This window comes from Podarcis vaucheri (genome assembly GCF_965113315.1).
Source record: "Podarcis vaucheri genome assembly, chromosome: 18".
Classification (NCBI taxonomy): Eukaryota; Metazoa; Chordata; class Lepidosauria; order Squamata; family Lacertidae; genus Podarcis; species Podarcis vaucheri.
In genome coordinates this window covers 335,370-355,949 of record NC_138756.1, presented here as the reverse complement: position 1 = coordinate 355,949, position 20,580 = coordinate 335,370, and the positions used below count along the sequence as shown (strand labels likewise).

The 20,580-nt window shown below is 51.9% G+C and overlaps 1 protein-coding gene across 1 annotated transcript; it reads left to right on the top strand.

The window, feature by feature from the left end:
• Window positions 1-21: 21 nt before the first annotated feature.
• LMNB2 (lamin B2) lies at window positions 22-17,876 on the top strand. Its single transcript, XM_082206916.1, has 12 exons — window positions 22-282; window positions 1,603-1,739; window positions 9,175-9,331; window positions 10,378-10,503; window positions 11,263-11,433; window positions 11,712-11,837; window positions 12,218-12,438; window positions 12,603-12,891; window positions 13,016-13,123; window positions 13,423-13,542; window positions 13,713-13,817; window positions 14,459-17,876. The coding sequence occupies exons 1-12, from the start codon at window positions 43-45 to the stop codon at window positions 14,498-14,500; spliced, it is 1,842 nt and encodes a 613-aa protein (XP_082063042.1). The 5' UTR covers window positions 22-42; the 3' UTR covers window positions 14,501-17,876.
• Window positions 17,877-20,580: the final 2,704 nt, after the last annotated feature.

Here is a 20,580-nt window from a genome sequence, read left to right as displayed (position 1 = left end):
TTCCCGCCCAGTGCCGGGCGGATTGAATGAGGAGTCGCCGCCATGTCCTCCTCTCCGCCTTCGGCCGCCCCTCCGGCCCCCTCCCCGGGCACCCCCAGAGCGCCGCCGCCGGTCGGAACCCCTCTGTCGCCGACGCGCATCTCGCGGCTGCAGGAGAAGGAGGAGCTGCGGCACCTCAACGACCGCCTGGCCCACTACATCGAGCGGGTGCGCGCCCTCGAGCTCGAGAACGACCGGCTGCTGCTGCGCGTCTCCGAGAAGGAGGAGGTGGTCACGAGAGAGGTGCGCCACGGAGGGAGGAGGGGCGGCCTACCTGGCCGGGCTGTTGTGCGAGACTCCCGCCCCTCTGGCGGCCCACCTCGCGGGGCTGTCGGGCCTCGGGAGGGGTTCGCGAGGGCGACCTCGGCCATCCAGCGGGTCCCGACAGCCCGGCGGTGGGGGCGAGAAGAGCCGCCGCCCCGGCAGCCTCGCTTCGCCACGCCAGGCGGCTCTCCATTGCTGGTCTCCCCGAGGGCATCTAGCTCACCCCGGGAGTCCCAGGAGCAGAAGGGGCGGAACCTTCTGGCGGTTTCCTAAGGGGGGGGCGTGGGTGTGCATGTGTGCTGTCCTCGGGGATCGCAGGATCTCCCCTCGCGTCGGTTTCTCCCCGCTGCCGGTCCCTCTCAGCCGCTCCCTGCCGGCTTCTTCCCGCCAGAGAAGCTGCTGCCTCTTGTTGCTCCGCTCCGCTCTTGCTCTTTTCTTCCCTCCTCCTGCCTCGGGGCTTGGGTGAGAGAGCTGGTCGAAAGCGCTTGGGAGGCCCCTCTTACCCCAGCGGCCTCCCAGAGCCTTTTCTGTGCTGGTCCCTTCAAAAAGTTCGGAAAGCCTGGTGGGACAAGAAAAGAAGAAGCAGCTGCCTCCTTTGTCGGGAGGCATCTGTCATCGCCTGCATGCCCCTAGCTCAGCTGCTCCCTTGCTTCCTTCCAGCTTCCTGCTTGAGCAGAGATGGGGACCCCATGGCCCTGCAGGTGGGGCTGGGCTTCCCGCTCCTCTGGCTGTGGACAAAGCCTTGTGGCAAAGTGTCTTGTTTCCTGGGGCAGCCTTGAGCTGTGCCATTTCAGAGCTTCAGTTCTGCACAGGGATGTCCTTGGCCTCCCTTCCAGAGTGGCTGGAATATGCACAGCACTCTCGCTTGGTCTGCTTTTCCCAAGGCGTCCAAAGCGCTAAATAAGGACCCAATCCTATTGCTAGGGCAACATTTCTTTTTAGTGGTTGGCTGAGCACTTCATGTTGCTTTTAATGACACTGAATCATTCTATGGGCAGGACCCCCCAAAATGGCAGAGTTGCTGAGAGGTAGGCTGTTCAGAAAGGAGCAGGAAAAAGCATTTCTGGAGAAATAGGGGCAGGAGGATGAAGATAATAGATGTTGCTGCTCTGGGAGGAGAAAGTGGCTTCCACACTGCTCCTCTGCTGTGGCCTTGGCCTCTTTTGCCCCTTTCCTGCTGTGGCCTGGGGGGGGCCTCTTCTCCATGCTTTGGAGGGGGGGCAAATGGCATCCACCCTTCTGCTGCTCTTTATATTCCCCAGAGGCAGGTGGGGGTACCTGATTCTCCCCTCTGTGCAGGTGACCGGCATCAAGGCCCTCTATGAGTCAGAGTTGGCGGATGCCCGGAGAGTTCTTGATGAGACGGCCAGAGAGAGGGCCAAGCTGCAGATTGAAATTGGGAAGCTGCGAGCAGAACTTGATGAGCTTGCCAAGAGGTAAGGGAAGCCATGCTGCCAGGATGCTTAGGCGTGAGCATGTCTGGGCCGGAACACATGTTGCACACAAGCTACTATGATGTGCTTGTCCCCGCCCACCAGCTGCAGGGGAAGGAAGCAGGGTGGAAAACCCTTTTCAGGCCACGAACCACCTTCTGAGGGAGCTGCCTGTGGTGGGAGGGGCTGGCCACCCACACATCAGAGATTGCTGCACACACTCCTTCCCCCACCTTTTTGTGCAGGGAAGGGAAGGCATTCTCACAGTGTGAGGATGCTTTCCACCCAGGGAGAGATTCTCAAGGGACACAGAGAGAGATCTGGAGGGCTGAATTTGGACCCCAGGCTGCAGGCTTCCCAAGGCTGGTCTTGAGGCTTTCTGCTTTCCCTGCCTGCTGCTTTCCAGCAGGAAAGCATTCCCTCTCCTTAAATATTGTGGAAAGAATCTGGGGGGGGGGGAGCAGGCTGGAGAAAAGGATGCTAAGAGCCCACCACCCCACACATACACGGTTTTTTTGCTCCAAATTACACCCCCACTCCAGGAGCTGCTTCCCTGCAGAAGGTGTGGCTCTCTGGAACTGTTTGCTGCACACCTTTTGCGTGTGACATGAAGTTAGGACCAAAGTTCTCACAAGCTCTTGGTGAGTTCGTTAGCTAGCCTTCATGCTGACATGGGGAATAGAGTTGGGACCCAGTGGGTGCAGATCTCCGGGGTTTTTCCAGGAATCCACGTTGAATGAAACATTCTCTGCTTGGAGCTAAAGTTGCAAGACAATGGAGCATGGACGCTAGGGTTTATCCAGGGTTAGTGTTGCTTAGAGTAGACCCACTGAAAGTAAAAGACATGGCTGACTTTGGTCGTGGGTCTCCTCTGAATAAAACTGAGTTGCTGACAAACCATTGACTTCTCCCTGGTGTAAGTTTGGCTGCTCTGCTTGTGGCGAGTGCCATTTTTACTGTCCTGGATATGAGCTTTTAAAATCCTGCGCTCGCTCAGTGGTTTGCTGCTGCATCTGAAAGTGAAATTCTGCTCTGGTCAGCTGCCAGATGCTTAGCATATCAAGGTCTTGCTTTCTGCAAATCTGGAATGAGGCTCCAAATACTTTGCCCTGCCTTGCACTGCCTGCGACTCAGATCAGATATTGGTTGGAGGTTTTCTGCGCTTAAAACAAAGAAACATGCACTTTAAAAATGATGCACATGTTACTTGCAAGGTCCTTCCAAATCAGTCCTCTGATGTGATCTTGCCTTCCTTTTTTAAAAAAGTAAGATTTTAATAATAGTTTTAAAAAATACATTAAGATCATAGAATCATAGAGTTGGAAGAGACCACAAGGGCCATCGAGTCCAACCCCCTGCCAAGCAGGAAACACCATCAGAGCACTCCTGACATATGGTTGTCAAGCCTCTGCTTAAAGACCTCCAAAGAAGGAGACTCCACCACACTCCTTGGCAGCAAATTCCACTATCGAACAGCTCTTACTGTCAGGGAGTTCTTCCTAATGTTTAGGTGGAATCTTCTTTCTTGTAGTTTGGATCCATTGCTTCGTGTCCGCTTCTCTGGAGCAGCAGAAAACAACCTTTCTCCCTCCTCCATGTGACATCCTTTTATATATTTGAACATGGCTATCATATCACCCCTTAACCTCCTCTTCTCCAGGCTAAACATGCCCAGCTCCCTTAGCCGTTCCTCATAAGGCATTGTTTCCAGGCCTTTGACCATTTTGGTTGCCCTCCTCTGGACACGTTCCAGTTTGTCAGTGTCCTTCTTGAATTGTGGTGCCCAGAACTGGACACAGTACTCCAGGTGAGGTCTGACCAGAGCAGAATACAGTGGCACTATTACTTCCCTTGATCTAGATGCTATACTCCTATTGATGCAGCCCAGAATTGCATTGGCTTTTTTAGCTGCCGCATCACACTGTTGGCTCATGTCAAGTTTGTGGTCAACCAAGACTCCTAGATCCTTTTCACATGTACTGCTCTCAAGCCAGGTGTCCCCCATCTTGTATTTGTGCCTCTCATTTTTTTTGCCCAAGTGCAATACTTTACATTTCTCCCTGTTAAAATTCATCTTGTTTGTTTTTGCCCAGTTCTCTAATCTGTCAAGGTCGTTTTGAAGTGTGATCCTGTCCTCTGGGGTGTTAGCCACCCCTCCCAGTTTGGTGTCATCTGCAAATCTGATCAGGATGCCCTTGAGTCCATCATCCAAGTCGTTGATAAAGATGTTGAATAAGACCGGGCCCAAGACAGAACCCTGTGGCACCCCACTAGTCACTCTTCTCCAGGTTGAAGAGGAACCATTGATGAGCACCCTTTGGATTCGGTCAGTCAGCCAGTTACAAATCCACTGAGTGGTAGCATAGTCAAGACCGCATTTTACCAGCTTCTTTACAAGAATATCATGGGGCACCTTGTCAAATGCCTTGCTGAAATCAAGGTAGGCTACATCCACTGCGTTCCCTTCATCTACCAGGATTGTAATTCTGTCAAAAAACGAGATCAGGTTAGTCTGACATGACTTATTTTTCAGAAATCCATGCTGCCTATTGGTGATCACAGCATTCCTTTCTAGGTGCTCACAGACTGTTTGCTTAATGATCTGCTCCAGAATCTTCCCTGGTATTGATGTCAGACTGACTGGGCGATAATTATTTAGGTCCTCTCTTTCCCCCTTTTTGAAAATAGGGACAACATTTGCCCTCCTCCAGTCTGCCGGGACTTAGCCTGTTCTCCAGGAATTCTCAAAGATGACTGCCAGTGGTTCTGAGATCACACCTGCCAGTTCTTTTAATACTCTTGGATGCAGTTCATCTGGCCCTGGAGACTTGAATACATCTAAACTGGCCAAGTATTCTTGTACTATCTCCTTAGTTATTCTGGGCTGTGTTTCCTTTGCTGAATCATTTGCTCCAAATTCTTTAGGTCGGGCATTGTTTTCCTTATCGGAGAAGACTGAGGCAAAGAAGGCATTGAGGAGTTCAGCCCTTTCTGTGTCCCCTGTTTGCATTTCACCATCTTCTCCTCTGAGTGACCCCATTGTTTCTTTGTTCTTCCTTTTGCTACGAACATACCCATAAAAGCCTTTTTTTTTGCTTTTAACCTCTCTAGCAAGCCTGAGTTCATTCTGTGCTTTAGCTTTTCTGGCTTTGTGTCTACACGTGCTGGCTATTTGTTTGAATTCCTCTTTGGTGGTTTCCCCCCTTTTCCATTTTTTGTACACATCCTTTTTAAATCTTAACTCAGTTAAAAGTTCTTTAGCCACCCAGGCTTCTTTAGGCACCTTCCATGTTTCCGTCTCATTGGTATTGCCTGACGTTGTGCTTTTAGTATCTCCCTCTTAACAAACTCCCAGCCATCGTGAACTCCCTTTCCTTTTAGTATTACTGTCCATGGGATCTCACCCAGCACTTCCCTAAGTTTTATGAAGTCGGCTTTCTTAAAGTCAAGAAATCGAGTCCTAGTATGCTTGGCTGCTCCTTTCCGCTGTGTAGTAAACTTCAGAACAGCATGATCACTCGCGCCTAATGATCCTTCCACTTCTACCCCACTAACCAGGTCATCAACATTGGTTAGGACCAGATCTAAAATGGCTGTTCCTCTTGTTGCTTCTCCCACTTTCTGTACAATGAAATTGTCTGCAAGGCCAGTGAGGAATCTGTTTGACCTTATGCTCTTGGCTGAGTTTGACATCCAACAAATATCCGGGTAATTGAAGTCCCCCATTACTACTATCTCCCTTCCTTTTGCATGCTTGGCCATCTGTTCCAGGAAGGCATCATCTATGTCCTCCGTTTGGCTTGGGGATCTATAGTAAACTCCCACAATGAGGTCCCTGTTATTCTTCTCTCCCTTAATTTTGACCCAAATGCTCTCACTTTGGCTTTGAGGTTCTAAATCTTGGATCTCTTCACAGGTATACACATCTCTGACATATAACGCCACTCCTCCTCCTTTCTTGTCTGGTCTGTTTCTCTGAAATAGATTGTATCCCCCCATTATTACATTCCAATCGTGGAACTTATCCCACCAGGTTTCAGTGATGCCTATTATGTCATATTTAGTTTGCTGTACCAAGAGCTCAAGCTCATCTTGTTTATTTCCCATGCTTTGCGCATTAGTGTACAGACATTGAAGTCCATTAATCATTCCCCCGTGTCTCTTATTTAAGGATTTTTTCCTCCCACCACTAGGTCTGCGTGCTGTTTGCTCCATTTGGTCTATGACATTTGGATGATCATCTTCATCAATTGATAGGCTCCTACCTTCAGGAGCACTGTCTTCCTCCCCCACATTAGTCAGTTTAAAGCCCTCCTGATGAGGTTTCTGAGATTTTTGGCAAAAACATTTCTCCCAACCGTTGTGAGGTGCAGCTCATCACTTGCCAGAAGTCCATCTTCAAGAAACTGCAGTCCGTGATCTAAGAATCCAAACCGTTCCTGTTTACACCATTTGCGAAGCCAGCTGTTCACTTCCACGATTTTTCCCTCTCTCCCTGGGCCACGTCGTTCAACTGGGAGGAGAGATGAGATGACAATTTGTGCATTTAGTTGCTTCAATTTCCTGCCGAGAGCCTTGTAGTCTCTTTTGATCTTCTGGACGCTATTGCTTGCAGTGTCATTGGTTCCCACATGAACCAAGAGGAAGGGGTATTTGTCAGTGGGTTTTATGATTCCTTGCAGTCGTTCAGTTACATCTTGGATTTTAGCCCCGGGGAGACAGCACACTTCCCGAGACATCTTGTCAGGCCCACAAATCACTGTTTCTGTTCCCCTCAGTAGGGAATCCCCTATCACCACTACACGCCTCCTCTTAGGTTTGGTCGGGGTTCTTCCGTGAGCTGTCCGTTCCAAGGTCGCCTGCACATTCCCTGAGGACTGACTTTGCTGCTCGTCTTCATATACCTGATCGACTGTAATGAGGGAGAGATCCTCAAATGGAGTCTGCTCTTCGTCTTCCATGCTAGGGGAGAGGACCTCAAAGCGATTGTGTATTTCTAAACAATCAGAACGAACCCTGGGCCTCCTACTTCTTTGAGTCACGTTTCTCCATATATCTGGCTCCTGTGTTGGTGAACTAGCCTCCTTCTCAGGGGAGTCCCCTGTCTCCTCCTTGATGGAGACGGTGTGGTCTGTTGCTTCCAAGAATAGCTCCAGCTCTCTAATTCTTTGGAGCGTTGCTACACGTTCCTCCAGTTGCTGGACTTTGTCTTTTAAGAGGGCAATCAACATGCAATTGCTGCAGGTAAAGCTGCCTGCAACCTTTGGCAAGATGGCAAACATTGCGCAGGAACCGCAGGCGACAGCACCTGTTCCCTCCCCCTCCATCTTGAGAATGTGTCGTTGGGGATGGCTACAGTGGTCCTCCATCATAAAAAGCGTGAAGACAGGACAAATAACTCCCCCCACAAAAAAAACCTAGGTCTCCCCCAACAAACGTTTGAGACTAGCTCCCCTAAATCTAAAAGATGGATCAAACTGCTGATGGATCTCTTTTGGACTTCCTTCAGCTTCTCTGACAAACATCCATATTTAATTTTTGATTACACATTCCCTTATTTAGTATTGCCTTTAAGTATACCTTCCCAATCTTATTTCATTTTGACAATACTCCTCAAATTTCACAGAACTTCTTGAAACCCCACCAGCGTTGTTTGCTCATCACATATACTTTTGAGATACTTGACAAATTTCCCCCAGTCCTCGATGAACTTTTGGTCACGTAGATATCTGATCTTCCCAGTTAATTTGTCCAGTTCTGCATAGTCCATCAGTTTCATTCTTCGAGCGTCGGTAATTCCTCCTGTTTCCATTTTTGGGCCAATAATATTCTTGCTGCTGTTACTGCGTATTGGAAAAGTTTACAGTCCTTTCTATTTATTTCATTTCCTACCATTCCTAAAAGAACAGCCTCTGGTTTCTTTACAAATGTATATTTTAACATCTTTTTTAATTCATTATATATCGTCTCCCAGAAGCCTTTCACTTTCTTACAATCCCACCACGTATGATAGAATGTCCCTTCTTTTTCTTTACATTTCCAGCACTTATTACATGTCTTAAACATTTTCGCTAATTTTGCTGGTGTAATGTACCACCTGTATACCATATTCATAACATTTTCCTTTAACGCAGTTGTCAGAGTTGCTCCCCGATCCTAGCTCACAGAGGATCACGCTAGCCAGCGATCATTAAGTAAAAGTCTTTATTGAGTTACAGTTTCCATTCTCAAGCTGCTGCGTGCAACTCTACGTCTTATGGTTAGATCGGCGAAGCTCCGTCTGAGTCTCCGCCCCTTGTGCACCAACTTAATATCCTAGCCCTGCTCCACCTTTTCCGCCTGACTGTTCTCCTCTTGGTCCCTCTGCCCCCCGGGGTCTCCTCCCTCCGGGACTCCTCCGACGCCGACCCCCCGGACCCTCCTGTCTCCTTGCGCCAGGCTTTAGGACCTGGCTCCCTCTCCGGGCTGCCTACTGCGTCACTTTCCTGTGCATTTGAACTTGGCGCGCGCGCCCAACCTTCCACTTTCCGTCTGACCGTTTCTTCGCTCCCCGATGGAGGTGTGGCCACTCCTGACTCGTGCCCTCCCTCCTATTGTGAGCTGCCAGCGCTTGATCCCTGGCGCCCTTCCTCTTCCCTGCTCTCTGGCGGTGACGCTGGTCCCGATCTCCAACTGCTCCCCTCTGAGTCCCCTCTGGCTCTATCTTCCTGGGGTGTCCCCCTAGGCTCCCCCCTTGCCCTGGCCACTGGTGCTCCTTTCTGTGAATCTTCTGATTCACTGGAAAGACTTGGAGATCTCGGGTCGTCGTCATCACTCATCTTTTCTTCTGCCTCCTCCTCCTCGCTCTCTGTTTCCTCCCTTGCCCTTGCCTCTGCTCCTGAACCCCTGACAGCAGTCATGCTGTGAATTTTAAATTTTCCTTCCATACCTTAACCCAGTCATCAAACTGTATATTATATCCAGATGTCCGCAAGCCTTGCGCGCCCGGCGGGAGCTCCCGGGCTGGCAAGGCTTGCGGATAGCAGCCTGTTCAGGGGTCGGGGGAAGCTCAGGCTTCCCCCGCCCCAGCCCCGCGGCTGGGGGGGGAATATATATTTTTTATTCACCCCCCCCCAAAAAAAAACCCGAGGTGCGTCCTATGGGCCAGTGCGCCCTATAGGGCGAAAAATACGGTAGTTTTCCTGTCACCCTTTGTGTGCGTGTATATATGCACGCGAGAGAGACAGAGGTCACATGTTTGCTATGCAGGAACACTTCCCTTGATGTCTGTCAGTTCGGCTCTGATTGCTAGAGGCAGAATGACCTGGTGCTGCAATGCTTTGAGGAGGTGATCTGCCCATAGCCCCAGGGTGAGGAGGGGCCAGATCTTGCAGGAGTTTGTTACGACTCGGATGACAGCGGAAGCTGCTTTTGAGTCTTCCTTTCCTTCCTTCCATAGCTACAAAAAGAAAGATGGGGAGTGGTCCACATCTCAGGGCCGCATCAAGGAGCTGGAAGTCCTCTTCCATCGGAGCGAAGCAGAACTCACGGCAACCCTGACAGAGAAGCGCAACCTGGAGGTGGAGGTGGCCGACCTGCGTGCACAGCTGGCCAAGGTAAGGGGGGGGGGTTACCACAGCAGAGGCAGAGAGCATCCTGAGAAGCAGCAGGGAAGGGGCCATCTGCAGTCGCTCCATAGGCATCATCTTCATCCCTGGTTCCTGATTTCCTGATCCCAGAATAGCCCGGCTGCGGGTCAGCTGTGTGCAAGGGCCTCCCTTGTCTCTGGGCTGAGCTCCTGCTGCTTTGAGTCTCTTGCTGATGCTAAGATGCCAAAATGAAGTCCCGGCTCCAGGTTCCTTGGCTCCGGTAGTCTGGCAGCGTAAGGAAGCCAGAGGCTGTTTCCCTCATGGCCTACTTGGAACCATGGGAGTCCTTGGCTGAGTCCTTGGGGTTGCCCCAAACTTGAACAAGGCCTAAGAAATGCTGGGGTTTCAGCACCTGCCTGTAGCCGAAGGGACATGTTGGCAGGTTTCATCCCTTCCCCCTCCCCCCCACCATTTCTCACTCCAGGAGCTGTGTGGAAGCTGTTCCTCTCTGGACCAAATTATTCTTTGTCAGGTGCTGAAATTTGTCCTCCTGTTTGCTCTGATGGTGCTAATGTGCCACATGAGGCTCATCTTGGACGGGGACAGGGCTTCTCTAGGAGTTGCTGACTGCTGGTGTCTGTTTTGGGGGTGGAGGCACACTATCTTGGGACTCCCTCCGCCTACATGGTTGAAGTGTAACTTCTTCCATAAGGAGTACTCATAGTCAGTATTTGCATGTCTAAATTGGGAGGCCAGTCTGTGGCAGTGCTGCCAACAGCATAAGGTGCTGTGCGAAGTGCCTTCTCAGAGCCCCCAGCCACCCTGCTTGGTTGCATCCAGCAAGGCTGCGGAGGCCTTGGCTCTGAATGGGCTTGGAAAAGGCACAGTCAGATTTAGGCCCCAATGCAGCTGCTAGAACTGCATGTGTGAATTGAGGCTGACCATGTCTCGTGTTGAGCCAAGAGGTTGGGCAGGCAGTGGGAAGTGTGCAGGACCCATCTCCAGCACGACTCCCCTGGACATTTGGACACTTGCTCCCCTTTCACACTCTCTGCCTTCAATGCCTTTCCCAGTCAGAAGATGGTCACGCTGTGGCAAAGAAGCAGCTGGAGAAGGAGACTCTGATGCGGGTGGACCTGGAGAATCGCTGCCAGAGTCTGCAAGAGGAGCTTGACTTCAGGAGGAACATTTTTGAAGAGGTAGAACCTGCTGCGGCTGCTGGGTTGCTTGGGCGGCGGCTGCCATTGGGTGGGGTGGGGTGAGTGGGCAGGGAGGGAGAGGAGACAGGGCCCCCTTCTCCATCACGGTCCTGCTGGGTTTGAGCTGTGAAGGAGAAGGGTCCCTTTGAGCATGCCAGGGAAAAGTAGCCACCTATCCTGTTGTTCTTGTTCCTCACATTTGCCCCCACCAGGAGTGTTTTCCCTGATGCCTTTTTTGCTCTGGTCACCAGGGAGCAGGGTGTGCACCCAAGGAGCTTCATTCCTTTCCTCCAAGTCCCTCTCTTATGCTGGAGGCACTTGTGTGACCCTGTATTGGCGGTGGGGGAGCAGGAGTCCCTCCAGACCCCAGCTGGCAGCTCAGAGGTGCAAAGGGCAGGCTTGGTCCAGCACCCAGATCACTCCCCAGCCCAGATCTTGGGGCTGGATGTGAGGTGGGGACGGTGGCACCTGATGACTGGATTTCCAGGATGTCTGCAGTGGGTCATGCCCACCTTTGGGACCTGCTGCATTGGGGCTGGGAGGCAGGAGACCTCTCCTACCACCCAATTCCCTTTTGAGGTTTCCCTGCATTTTATGAATCTTCCTGGAATAGGCATTTGCCAGCACTCTCCACCCCGAATGGGCCTGAGAAAGTGAGTGTGATGATGTACTTCTCAGTCTTCCTGTTGTGTTTGGGCTGGTTCCTGCAAGGGGTCTTGCGAGCCTGAGCCCTGGCCTGGGTTTGCTCCCCACTCCCAGGAGGTGCGGGAGACACGGAAGCGGCACGAGCGCCAGTTGGTGGAGGTGGATAGCAGCCGCCAGCAGGAGTGCGAGTCCAAACTCTCCCAGACGCTAGAAGACCTTCGGCGGCAGCATGACGAGCAGGTCCGGCTCTACAAGCTGGAGGTGGAGCAGACCTACCAGGCCAAGGTGAGGGAGGAGGCAGATGCTGAGTGGGCTGGGAAAGGCTTGGCGTGGGAGGAGGCTGCTGTCCATTTGGCCTTGCACTCCTTCCACGTCAGTGGCCAGGAGTGCTTCTGGGCAGCTCTGTTCAAGGGGCTTCAGGAGCTCCCTCCTGGAATCTGTTACTCTCTGTGGTGCTCCTTGGCGTTGGGGGCTGGGGGGGGAGTGCCCAGTGCCTTGTACAGCAGATCTCCAGGCAGAAGAGCCCTGGGAGCAGCCTGACGCTTTCCTCCATCTCCTGTCAGCTGGAGAATGCCAAACTCTGCTCTGATCAGAACGACAAAGCTGCCAGTGCTGCTCGGGAGGAGCTGAAGGAGGCCCACGTGAGGATTGAATCCCTCAGCTACCAGCTTTCAGGGCTGCAGAAGCAGGTGAGGTAAAGGCAGTCTCTCACACGCCCTTCTGCCTTCCAGTCTCAGCTCTGGACTGCCCGGGGCTGTCCTGGTCCCACAAAGCTACCTTGTACTACGTGTGCCCTTTTATACCTCCCAGAGAAGCTCCTGTGTTTATTTGTAGTAACTCCTTTCAGCTCAGGAGTGTTTCTCGTATGGGATTGTTCAAGTGTTCCTTTCCAGTCGATTGTTTCTGATCCAGGCCTTCCCTGTGGGGTTGGCCCTGCCCTTGGGCTGGGTGAGGGAGGGGATGCTTGCACAGTGCTTTGGCCTAGCCCCCCTTTCCTTTCACAGTGCCCTTCCACCTGGGAGGCTTTCTCTCTCTGGGTCCCAGGCCAGCGCTATTCTTTCTCCTGCAGGCGAACGCCGCAGAAGACCGGATACGGGAGCTGGAGGAGCTGATGGCTGGTGAGCGAGAGAAGTTCCGGAAGATGCTGGACGCCAAGGAGAGGGAGATGACAGAGATGCGGGACCAGATGCAGCAGCAGCTGATGGAGTACCAGGAGCTCCTGGATGTCAAGCTGGCCCTGGACATGGAGATCAGCGCCTACCGGAAGCTCCTCGAAGGGGAAGAGGAGAGGTACGGAGGGAGGAAGCAGGGAGAGAGAGGAAGGAGCAGAGCGCACATGGGTGCTACTCTGTGTTGGGCAGTGGCGCCAGCAGCTTGGTTCTTTGGCTGGATGGGCTGCAGGCCCTTCCCTCACTTCTCTTGCCCGCTGACCCTCGCCTGCCTTTCCCCGCCAGGCTGAAGCTGTCCCCCAGCCCCTCAGCCCGTATCACTGTCTCGCGGGCCACCTCCTCGTCCAGCAGCGGCATTTCCGCCACCCGCTCCTCCCGGGGGAAGCGGAAGCGCCTGGAAATAGCAGAGGAGCTCTCTGGCAGTGGCTCCAGCAGGTTGGGCACCAGGAGCAGCAGTGCCAGCAGTAGCAGCGCCTTCCAGACTTCCCAGCAGGCTTCTGCCAAGGGCAGCATCAGCATCGAGGACGTGGACCCAGAGGGGAAGTATGTTCAGCTGAAGAACCGCTCTGACAAGGTAGGCGGCGGGAAGAGAGGTCTTGGCTCAGAAGCCCTGTTGGAGCCTTCAGGCTTCCCTCCTTGGCTGGCCTGGCCCTGGGACTGGTTTTGCTGCTCCCTGAGTCCCGCTGCTTCTCCCTCAGGATCAATCTCTTGGGAACTGGAGGCTGAAGAAAAAGATTGGCCAGGGAGAAGAGGTGGCTTACAAATTTACCCCAAAATATGTCCTCCGGGCTGGGCAGGCAGTCACAGTAAGTCATGGCTCTTTCCTCGGGAGAAAAGGCCTCCTCATTGGAAGGGAGGTTGCCCTCATTGGTTGCCCAGTGTCCAGAGACCTGCTCACACTCTGCCCACCTTCCGTGCCCAACGCAGAACCTCCTTGGTTGTTTCCTGCAGCCTGTGGAGAAAAGGCTCCCTGCGACTGGGGGGGGGGGTGCCTCTGCCACTTGGAGGGCTGGCCATTGGGGTCAGCTTGGAGAGCTGCTCCCTCTGGCGTGGTGAAGGATCAAGGGTGCCCTGCCTGTGAATGAGGGAGTCTCTTTCTTGCTAGATCTGGGCAGCTGATGCTGGGGTGGCCCACAGCCCACCTTCGGTCCTTGTGTGGAAGCACCAGACCAGTTGGGGCACCGGGACCAGTGTCCGCACCTACCTGGTGAACTCTGATGGAGAGGTTGGTCCTCCGAAGGGGGGCGCTGCGGGTGGGGGTGCTGGAGAAGCCAAATAGTGAAGAAAAGGTTGCCTTGCTTTTGATGCAAGGACATGACAAAGAAGCTGCCTTTGAGCATTCACTGAGCACCTGCTACACTCAACATGAGCTGTGTTTCTCCTACTTCTTCTCAGGAAGTTGCTGTGAGGAGTTTGACTCAGTCATCTGCTGTGCTGCAGGACAACGGGGAGGAAGATGAGGAGGCAGAGTTTGGGGAGGAAGACCTCTTTCACCAGCAGGTAGCTGGAAGAAAAAACACTTCCACCCACCCACCCACCAAGGGTTGAATCGATTGGGGCCTAACTGCAGCCATGGTTTGGGGGTGGTTCCAAGGAGACAATGGGGTACCTTGGTCTCTCCTAAGGGGCAGCTGCGCGCGCTCTCTCTCTCTCTCTCTCACACACACACACACACACACACACACATACAGCGAGGCTGAGCAGCTTAGGCCCAGCCTTTTAGTTATCAAAGGTAACTAAAGGAGTTGGGAGTTGACTCTGCTCAAGAAGGGAAAGTGAAGAAATTGGCCAAGTCAGGAGTCTCTTCCTCCCTGGGGTGGCAGAGGGAGCGTTCCCACTTTGAAAAGGTGAGGACTTGTGAGGGTAGATTCTGGGAGGGAGGGACTCCCAGCTGCTCATCTCTGCTGTGGGTGGTGCCAGGAGCTGCTCTCCTTTCCTTCCTGCACCCAACTGGCTGTGGTACACACACCCTGCCTCTCTCTAGGGTGGTCGGTCCCCAAGTGGTAGAAGCTGCTAAGAGGACAGCTAGGCTGAGCTCTATCCAAGTTGCCTCTCTGATCTTTAGCCGGGGCAGGAGAGAGGGTTCTGCCGGGGCCACCTGGGGAGCTTCCTGATGCCCCTCCTTCCTTCTCTATCTCCAGGGGGATCCCAGGACCACCTCCAGGGGCTGCACCGTCATGTGAGAGGAAGGGAAACCGTCTCTGCTCGTCTTTTCTCCTTTTTTTGCTCTGCCCAGGGACTCTGCCCAGAGTCACTGAAACTATTTTTATACATTGCATATGATCACTCCTTTTTTTCTTTCTTTCTTGGAGATGGTTCCTTAGTAAACTTCTTAAAGAGAGAACTTGAATCAGCCAGAACTGCCACCATCTTTTGAAGATTTGCTTTCCCTTTGCAATGCCCATGGTCTACTTTGTTGTCCTACTTGCAAGCCAAAGAGTGATGCAGCTCCAGGAGTTTCCAGGGAAGAGAAAGCATGGCTAAAGTTGCCACTCTGGAGTGGACAGTCTGCTTCTGTGGCCCTCCTGTTCTTGTACTGGGGGGAAGTGGTCAAGCAGTGACCCTGGGTGTAAGCCTGCCTATGCCCTCAGGGGCAACCCCAGTGGTTGTGCAGATAAAACCAGGTGGCAAATGTGAGGATTAGTGATCTTTTCATGCCATTGACCCTAGGTGTGCCTCAGAAGGCCTGGAGCTCCTAGGACAGAATGACTCTTGAAACAGTTTGGGCAGCTCTGTGGAGCATGGAGGTCTCAGAAGCTGAGATGAAGTGAGAAGCACTGATTTAAGGCAAGGCTTGTTTGAAGTCATTGCAGAACTTCCTCTGCCTAAGTTCTGCTGCCATGCTTTCAAGCAGGGAACAATCCTAACCATGTCTACTCGGAAGTAAGTCTTGTTGATTTCAGTGGGGCTTACTCCCAGGTAAGTGAGGTTAAGATTGCTGCTTCCTTGCGGAATGACCCTAGAAACAGGGTTGTATCAAATCAAGTCAAAGGCCCACTGAATCCAATGGATGCAACTCACTTGAAGGCCAGCACTTACGAAGTCTAGATTTTGTGGGAACTGTTTCTGCCCTCAAAATCCAGAGTTGAGCCCTCACACAATACGTGTCGGATGCTGAGATTCCACTTGGAGGTCTGTGTTGCTCCATCCTCTGCAGTAAAAAACCAGAAGCGACTTGTCTGCTTGTCTTGCCACTGGAGACCAGTGGTGGGTGGGGATGTGGGACGTCTTCTGCCGAGTCCCTCTTCCTTGCAGCTCGCTCCACACTGCCCAGAGGGGGCAGAGGCAAGCTCAGTGTTGCACTGTGAGCAGTGTTGCCCCATGCCTCAATGGGTCCCTCCCATTGGGCAGCCTTGCAAGTTCCAGGGTGCTTTGTTTGGAAGGGGAGTTTAGGGAAGATGCTGCGGCTGCTTGCTCAGCCCTGATCTGCACCACCTCCCAGAGTGAGAGGACAAGGTATGGACAGGTAGGTGATAAGTATTTGGAGCAGGTGGGCAGTGACCCCCTCCTAGGGCAGCTCAGCTTCTCCCCACCCCACCCTTGGCCTTGCAGAATCCTTGGCACAGCTGTTCTCCACCAAAGAAGCTGCCTTGGCTGAGCAGCACCTGTCCAAAAGTGGTGTGTGATGTTCTCCCGGCAGCCCTGGATCCCCTTGAGGGGCAAGCAGGGCTGCATCTGGGGCAGAGTTAGTGGCGCCAGCAAGCAGCATATCCCACTTGCAGCAGTGAGGGGGCGGAGCTCCTGCCACCCACTCCTGGGGCCCCAGGGCTCTGGCTCAGCCCATGATGCTTTTAGTGGCACGTGTACAGAGAGGAGATACAGCCCTGCAGATATTCTGGTTCATAGGGTCTTGTGGGGAGGGTGGGAGGGTTGCCGGGCAAGGCTTTGGTGCAGAGCAAGTTGGGTGGGAATGGATGGGTTGGGGAACAAAATGTCCTACTTTATATTTAAAAATAAAAACAAAAACCCCAGAGGTGCTAATATTCCACAGGTATTTTAATGATGCCACGTGGTAGAGAAGCATATTAGATTTAGAAGTTGAACTCTGTTTCATAGAGCCACTTGCGGAAAGCACTCCTTTTGGAAGTATGGCTTCTGCCTCCCCCTCTACCGCATGACGCTCCTTCTGCTCAGCTTGACCAGGGGCTGAGGGTGTTTGCCATAGACATTGCTCTCTTGTACCTCTGAATTCTGTTTCTCAGGTCCGGCTTACAAGCTTCTTGGCCACCTGCTGTGCTCACAGCTGCTCTTCCAAGGCCAGTCTCCTTGTTCCTGTGAATACTAAAGATGTGAAGGTGCAAATGTGCTACTGGGCTAAGCAGGCTGCTCTTCTTGTGCTGGCCTGAGCCAGAGGGGAGGAGGAGGGGGGTTCCTGACTGCTCTGCAAAGCTGAGCCAGGGACCTGAGCAGAGTCCCCAAGTGCTGCTGTTTGCCATGCTCTTAGGGTGGCCACCGGCTGTGGAGGGCACCCTCCTCTTGGTCTCCCTGAACCCCCCCCCCAAACCGCCATTCCAGAACAGTTGCTGTGAAAACGCCAAGGCCAGTGTCAACCGCTCCTTGCACTGTCTCCCTCGGTCTCGGGCTGTGTCAGGGAGTGCAGAACCAGAACCAGGAGCTGAGCGCTGTGAAAAGCCTTCAAAGGGCCGAGCCCAGCAGCGTCCAGTCTTTACGATCAGGACGACCTTGGCTAGGGTCCCACAAGGTTGATGCCCCTCACCTCACTTGAGTTGTGTTCAGCCCGGATGGATCTTGTCCCACCAATCCAGTGGTCCCCAAATCCCACTTTCTGTCTCTAGGTGGGAGCCCATCTGAGAGGCCAGTTCCCTCCCGGCCTCAGTTTCCACTCTGTTTGCTCCCACTGGGGAGTGGAGGTGTTGGGCTGCAACCTGAGAGACAGAATGTTTGGGGGCGGGGTTGCCCTTAGAAAAAGCAAATTTATATTCTCTCTGAGCTGTTATTCATATATGGTTATTAGAAAATTTTAATGCTGCCTTGAAATGCTAAAGTCTAGAGAGCAAACCCTTAAAAAGATGTGGAAAACCTCTGGGTTGCTTGCTGGGGGATGGGGGTGAGTCTTTGCTTCTCACCATAGCAGTAGGATGACTGAGCATGTTTCCGCTTCCTGATGTCTTGGGCAGACTGCTCTGTGGGCGAAACACACCTGCCTGCCCCATGCCCTGTCAATTGACACTAAATCCACACGCAATAAGCTATTTGAACCTCTAAAGAAGTGTTGCAAACTTTGCCTCTTCATTCAGAAAGGATTTCCTTATTATAACTTTTATTTTTGTAGAGTGAATTTCTGACTTGCAGGTTTTGTTCATGAAGCAGCTGTTCTGCATGGTGGCAGGAAAGACTCGGAGTGCATGCTGCGGAAGAGATGGCGTTGGCATTGCCCATCCTTTGGAGGAAACTGATCTAAACGTTAGCATTTCAAATTTGTTTTGCTTTATTATGGATATGCATGCCAAATTCTGTCTTTTTCAAGGATTTGTAATATACCTTTTCTGACCAGAAACCTTTTGTACGAAACACTCCAATAAATGTTTTGCATTTTTACCTGGTGTCATTGTGGTAAACTCCTGTCAGGCAAAGGTTTTACTAGTATAGGTTATGATGTTCGGGAAGCTGAGCCTCAGAGAGACGGGCTAACTCACTCACAGCCACCAAATGCCTTTGTGGCTTCAAACTGCTGTACCAAAAGCCAATTTCTCCACAAAGGAGTGGTGAGCAAGAAAGGTTTCTGTCCAGCTTGGATGGGTTTACCATGCGCATGTAGGAATATCCCTGGCCAGCAGAGCAGCATTGCATGCAAACTGGTTCTGTGCGCACTGTTCTTCAGCCTGATCCAGCAACAAGGGGAGCACATGATCCAGCAGTCTGGAAATTGAGGTGATTAGGACTAGAAATACTGTTATGCTGTCAGTACAAGGGTTTAAACACAACCCCCTTGTCCCTTAGAAATCAATGTTTGGGGTTCCCCCAGTCCTCTAACAGATTGATGATATTTCTGCAGCAACATCTTTGCCACTAGTAGAAGAAATTGTAACTTGGTCAAACTTTGAATAGTTTTGGCTTAGGCTTATGGCTTAGGGTTAGGCTTAGAGTTAGGGTGAGGACCAGGGCTAGAGCTAGAGGTAGGGTGAGGTAGGGTTAGGGCTCTCATTAGGGTTGGAAGAAGAAGAAGAGTTTGGATTTGATATCCCACTTTATCACTACCCTAAGGAGTCTCAAAGCGGCTAACAATATCCTTTCCCTTCCTCCCCCACAACAAGCACTCTGTGAGGCTGAGAGACTTCAGAGAAGTGTGACTAGCCCAAGGTCACCAAGCAGCTGCATGTGAAGGAGTGGGGAAGCGAACCCAGTTCACCAGATTACGAGACTACTGCTCTTAACCACTACACCACACTGGCTCGCCACTGGTTGGACGTGGAGCTAGGGCTGCCCAGTAGGGTTGGGGTCAAGGTGAAGGTTAGTTTAGGGACAGGGATAGGGTTGGAGCTAGGGCTTTAGAGGTTTAGAGTTCGTGTTAGTGTTACGGACAGGGCTATGGTTAAGGTTAAGGTTTGCTTTAGGGTTAGGGCAAAGGCAAGCGGCTAGGGCTAGAAGTAGGTTTAGAGCAGGGGTAACTAAGGCCCATGGGCCACAAGCGGCCCACGGGGCTTAACTGGCCCACGAGCTGCCCCCGAACCAAGCCACCCGCTCAGTGAGTTCCCGCGTGCTGCGCAAACCAGCGCGGCATGGGTACTCACTTCTGCAGTACGAAAATCATGTCTGTTCAGACACCAGAAATGTCTGCTGGAAATCACAGGCGTGCGTGTGCGCTCACATGCGTACGCAATCCAGTCCACAGAGGGATCTCCGCTGGAGTGAACCAGCCCAGGTGAGGTAAACCTTGCTGACCCCTGGGTTAGGGTTAGAACGAAAGTTAGGGCTAGGGCTGGAGCTAGGGTTAGGGTTAAGTTTAAGGTTGGGGTTAGGGATAGGGATAGAGCATTTAGAGTTGACTGCCCAGCAAAGCATTCGGCAGAGAGCCTACAGTAGGGGTGCCCAAAGAGGGCTGGATTTCATGAAGGAAAAATGCATGAGGGCCGACCAAAATTGTTGACACCTCAAATTCAGGAGACTGATGGTGCAAGACGCTTCGTTGGAGCATCTGGAGATAGCTGTTCGTTTTGGTAATAAATCCTCCTTTTTAATCACCTGTGCTTACTGTGTGATCAAGCTGGGAAGCGGGACTCCTGACATTGATGCCACAGAAAGAATACAGTTTGCTAAGAGAGCAAAAGGTTGAAAATTCTGCTCCATCACCTGCTGCTGCCACCACAATAAAAGTGACAGCTGCAGTGCGCTCCATGGAGGCTGACCTTTCCTCCACCGCAGCACCCTCTGTCCCCCATGCAGCCTCTTGGGGGAAAAGGTGCTGCTGGTGTCCTCTCCCCCTTAGGGAGGAAATGGCAGGAGCCGTTCTCTAGGGCCTCCAGGGGTCTGCACCCGCCTCACATGATTCAGAGTGGACCCCTTACCTACAAAAGATGAGGCCCTTGAGTCCCCCTTCAACCAAAAGATGAGGGTGATTTGATTCTCCCACTTCTTCCTGATGGAAATCTTCACTCCTGCCTTATTTCCTGGTGGGGAGGCGCCATCTTGTGGTTCACCTCAGGTGCCAAAATGTCTTGGGTCATTTCATTCCTGGTGAGAGGGACACAAAGTGGCTGTTCCTCTCAAAACACTTGTTTGCTTTCTTTTGGTTTATTTCACTTCGTTTTGTGTTAACGCTAAATGAAGTGAAATAAGCTCAAACAAAGCTTATTTGTCTTCTTTCTATGCATGTTGACCCAAAAACACATTTTGCTTTTTTGGGGCTTATTTCACTTCATTTTGCGTTTTTGGGGTGAATATGCATGCACACTCAAAAAACACGAAACAAAGTGAAATAAGCACAAACAAAGCTTATTTGTGCTCGATCTATGCATATTGAACAAAAAAACACGTGCTTTGCTTTGTTTGGGCTTACTGTGTTTTGCATTTTGGGGTGAATATGCATGCACACCCAAAAAACACAAAATGGAGTGAAATAAGCCCAAACAAAGCTAATTTGTCTTCTTTCTATGCATATTGACCCAAAAAACACGTGTTTTGCTTTGGGCTTATTTCACTTCATTTTGTGTTTTTTGGGTGAATATGCATGCAATGACTAATTTTAAGCCATGACACCCCTTCTGTTTCTTATATACATAAACCCAGTTTTGTCATCAATTTA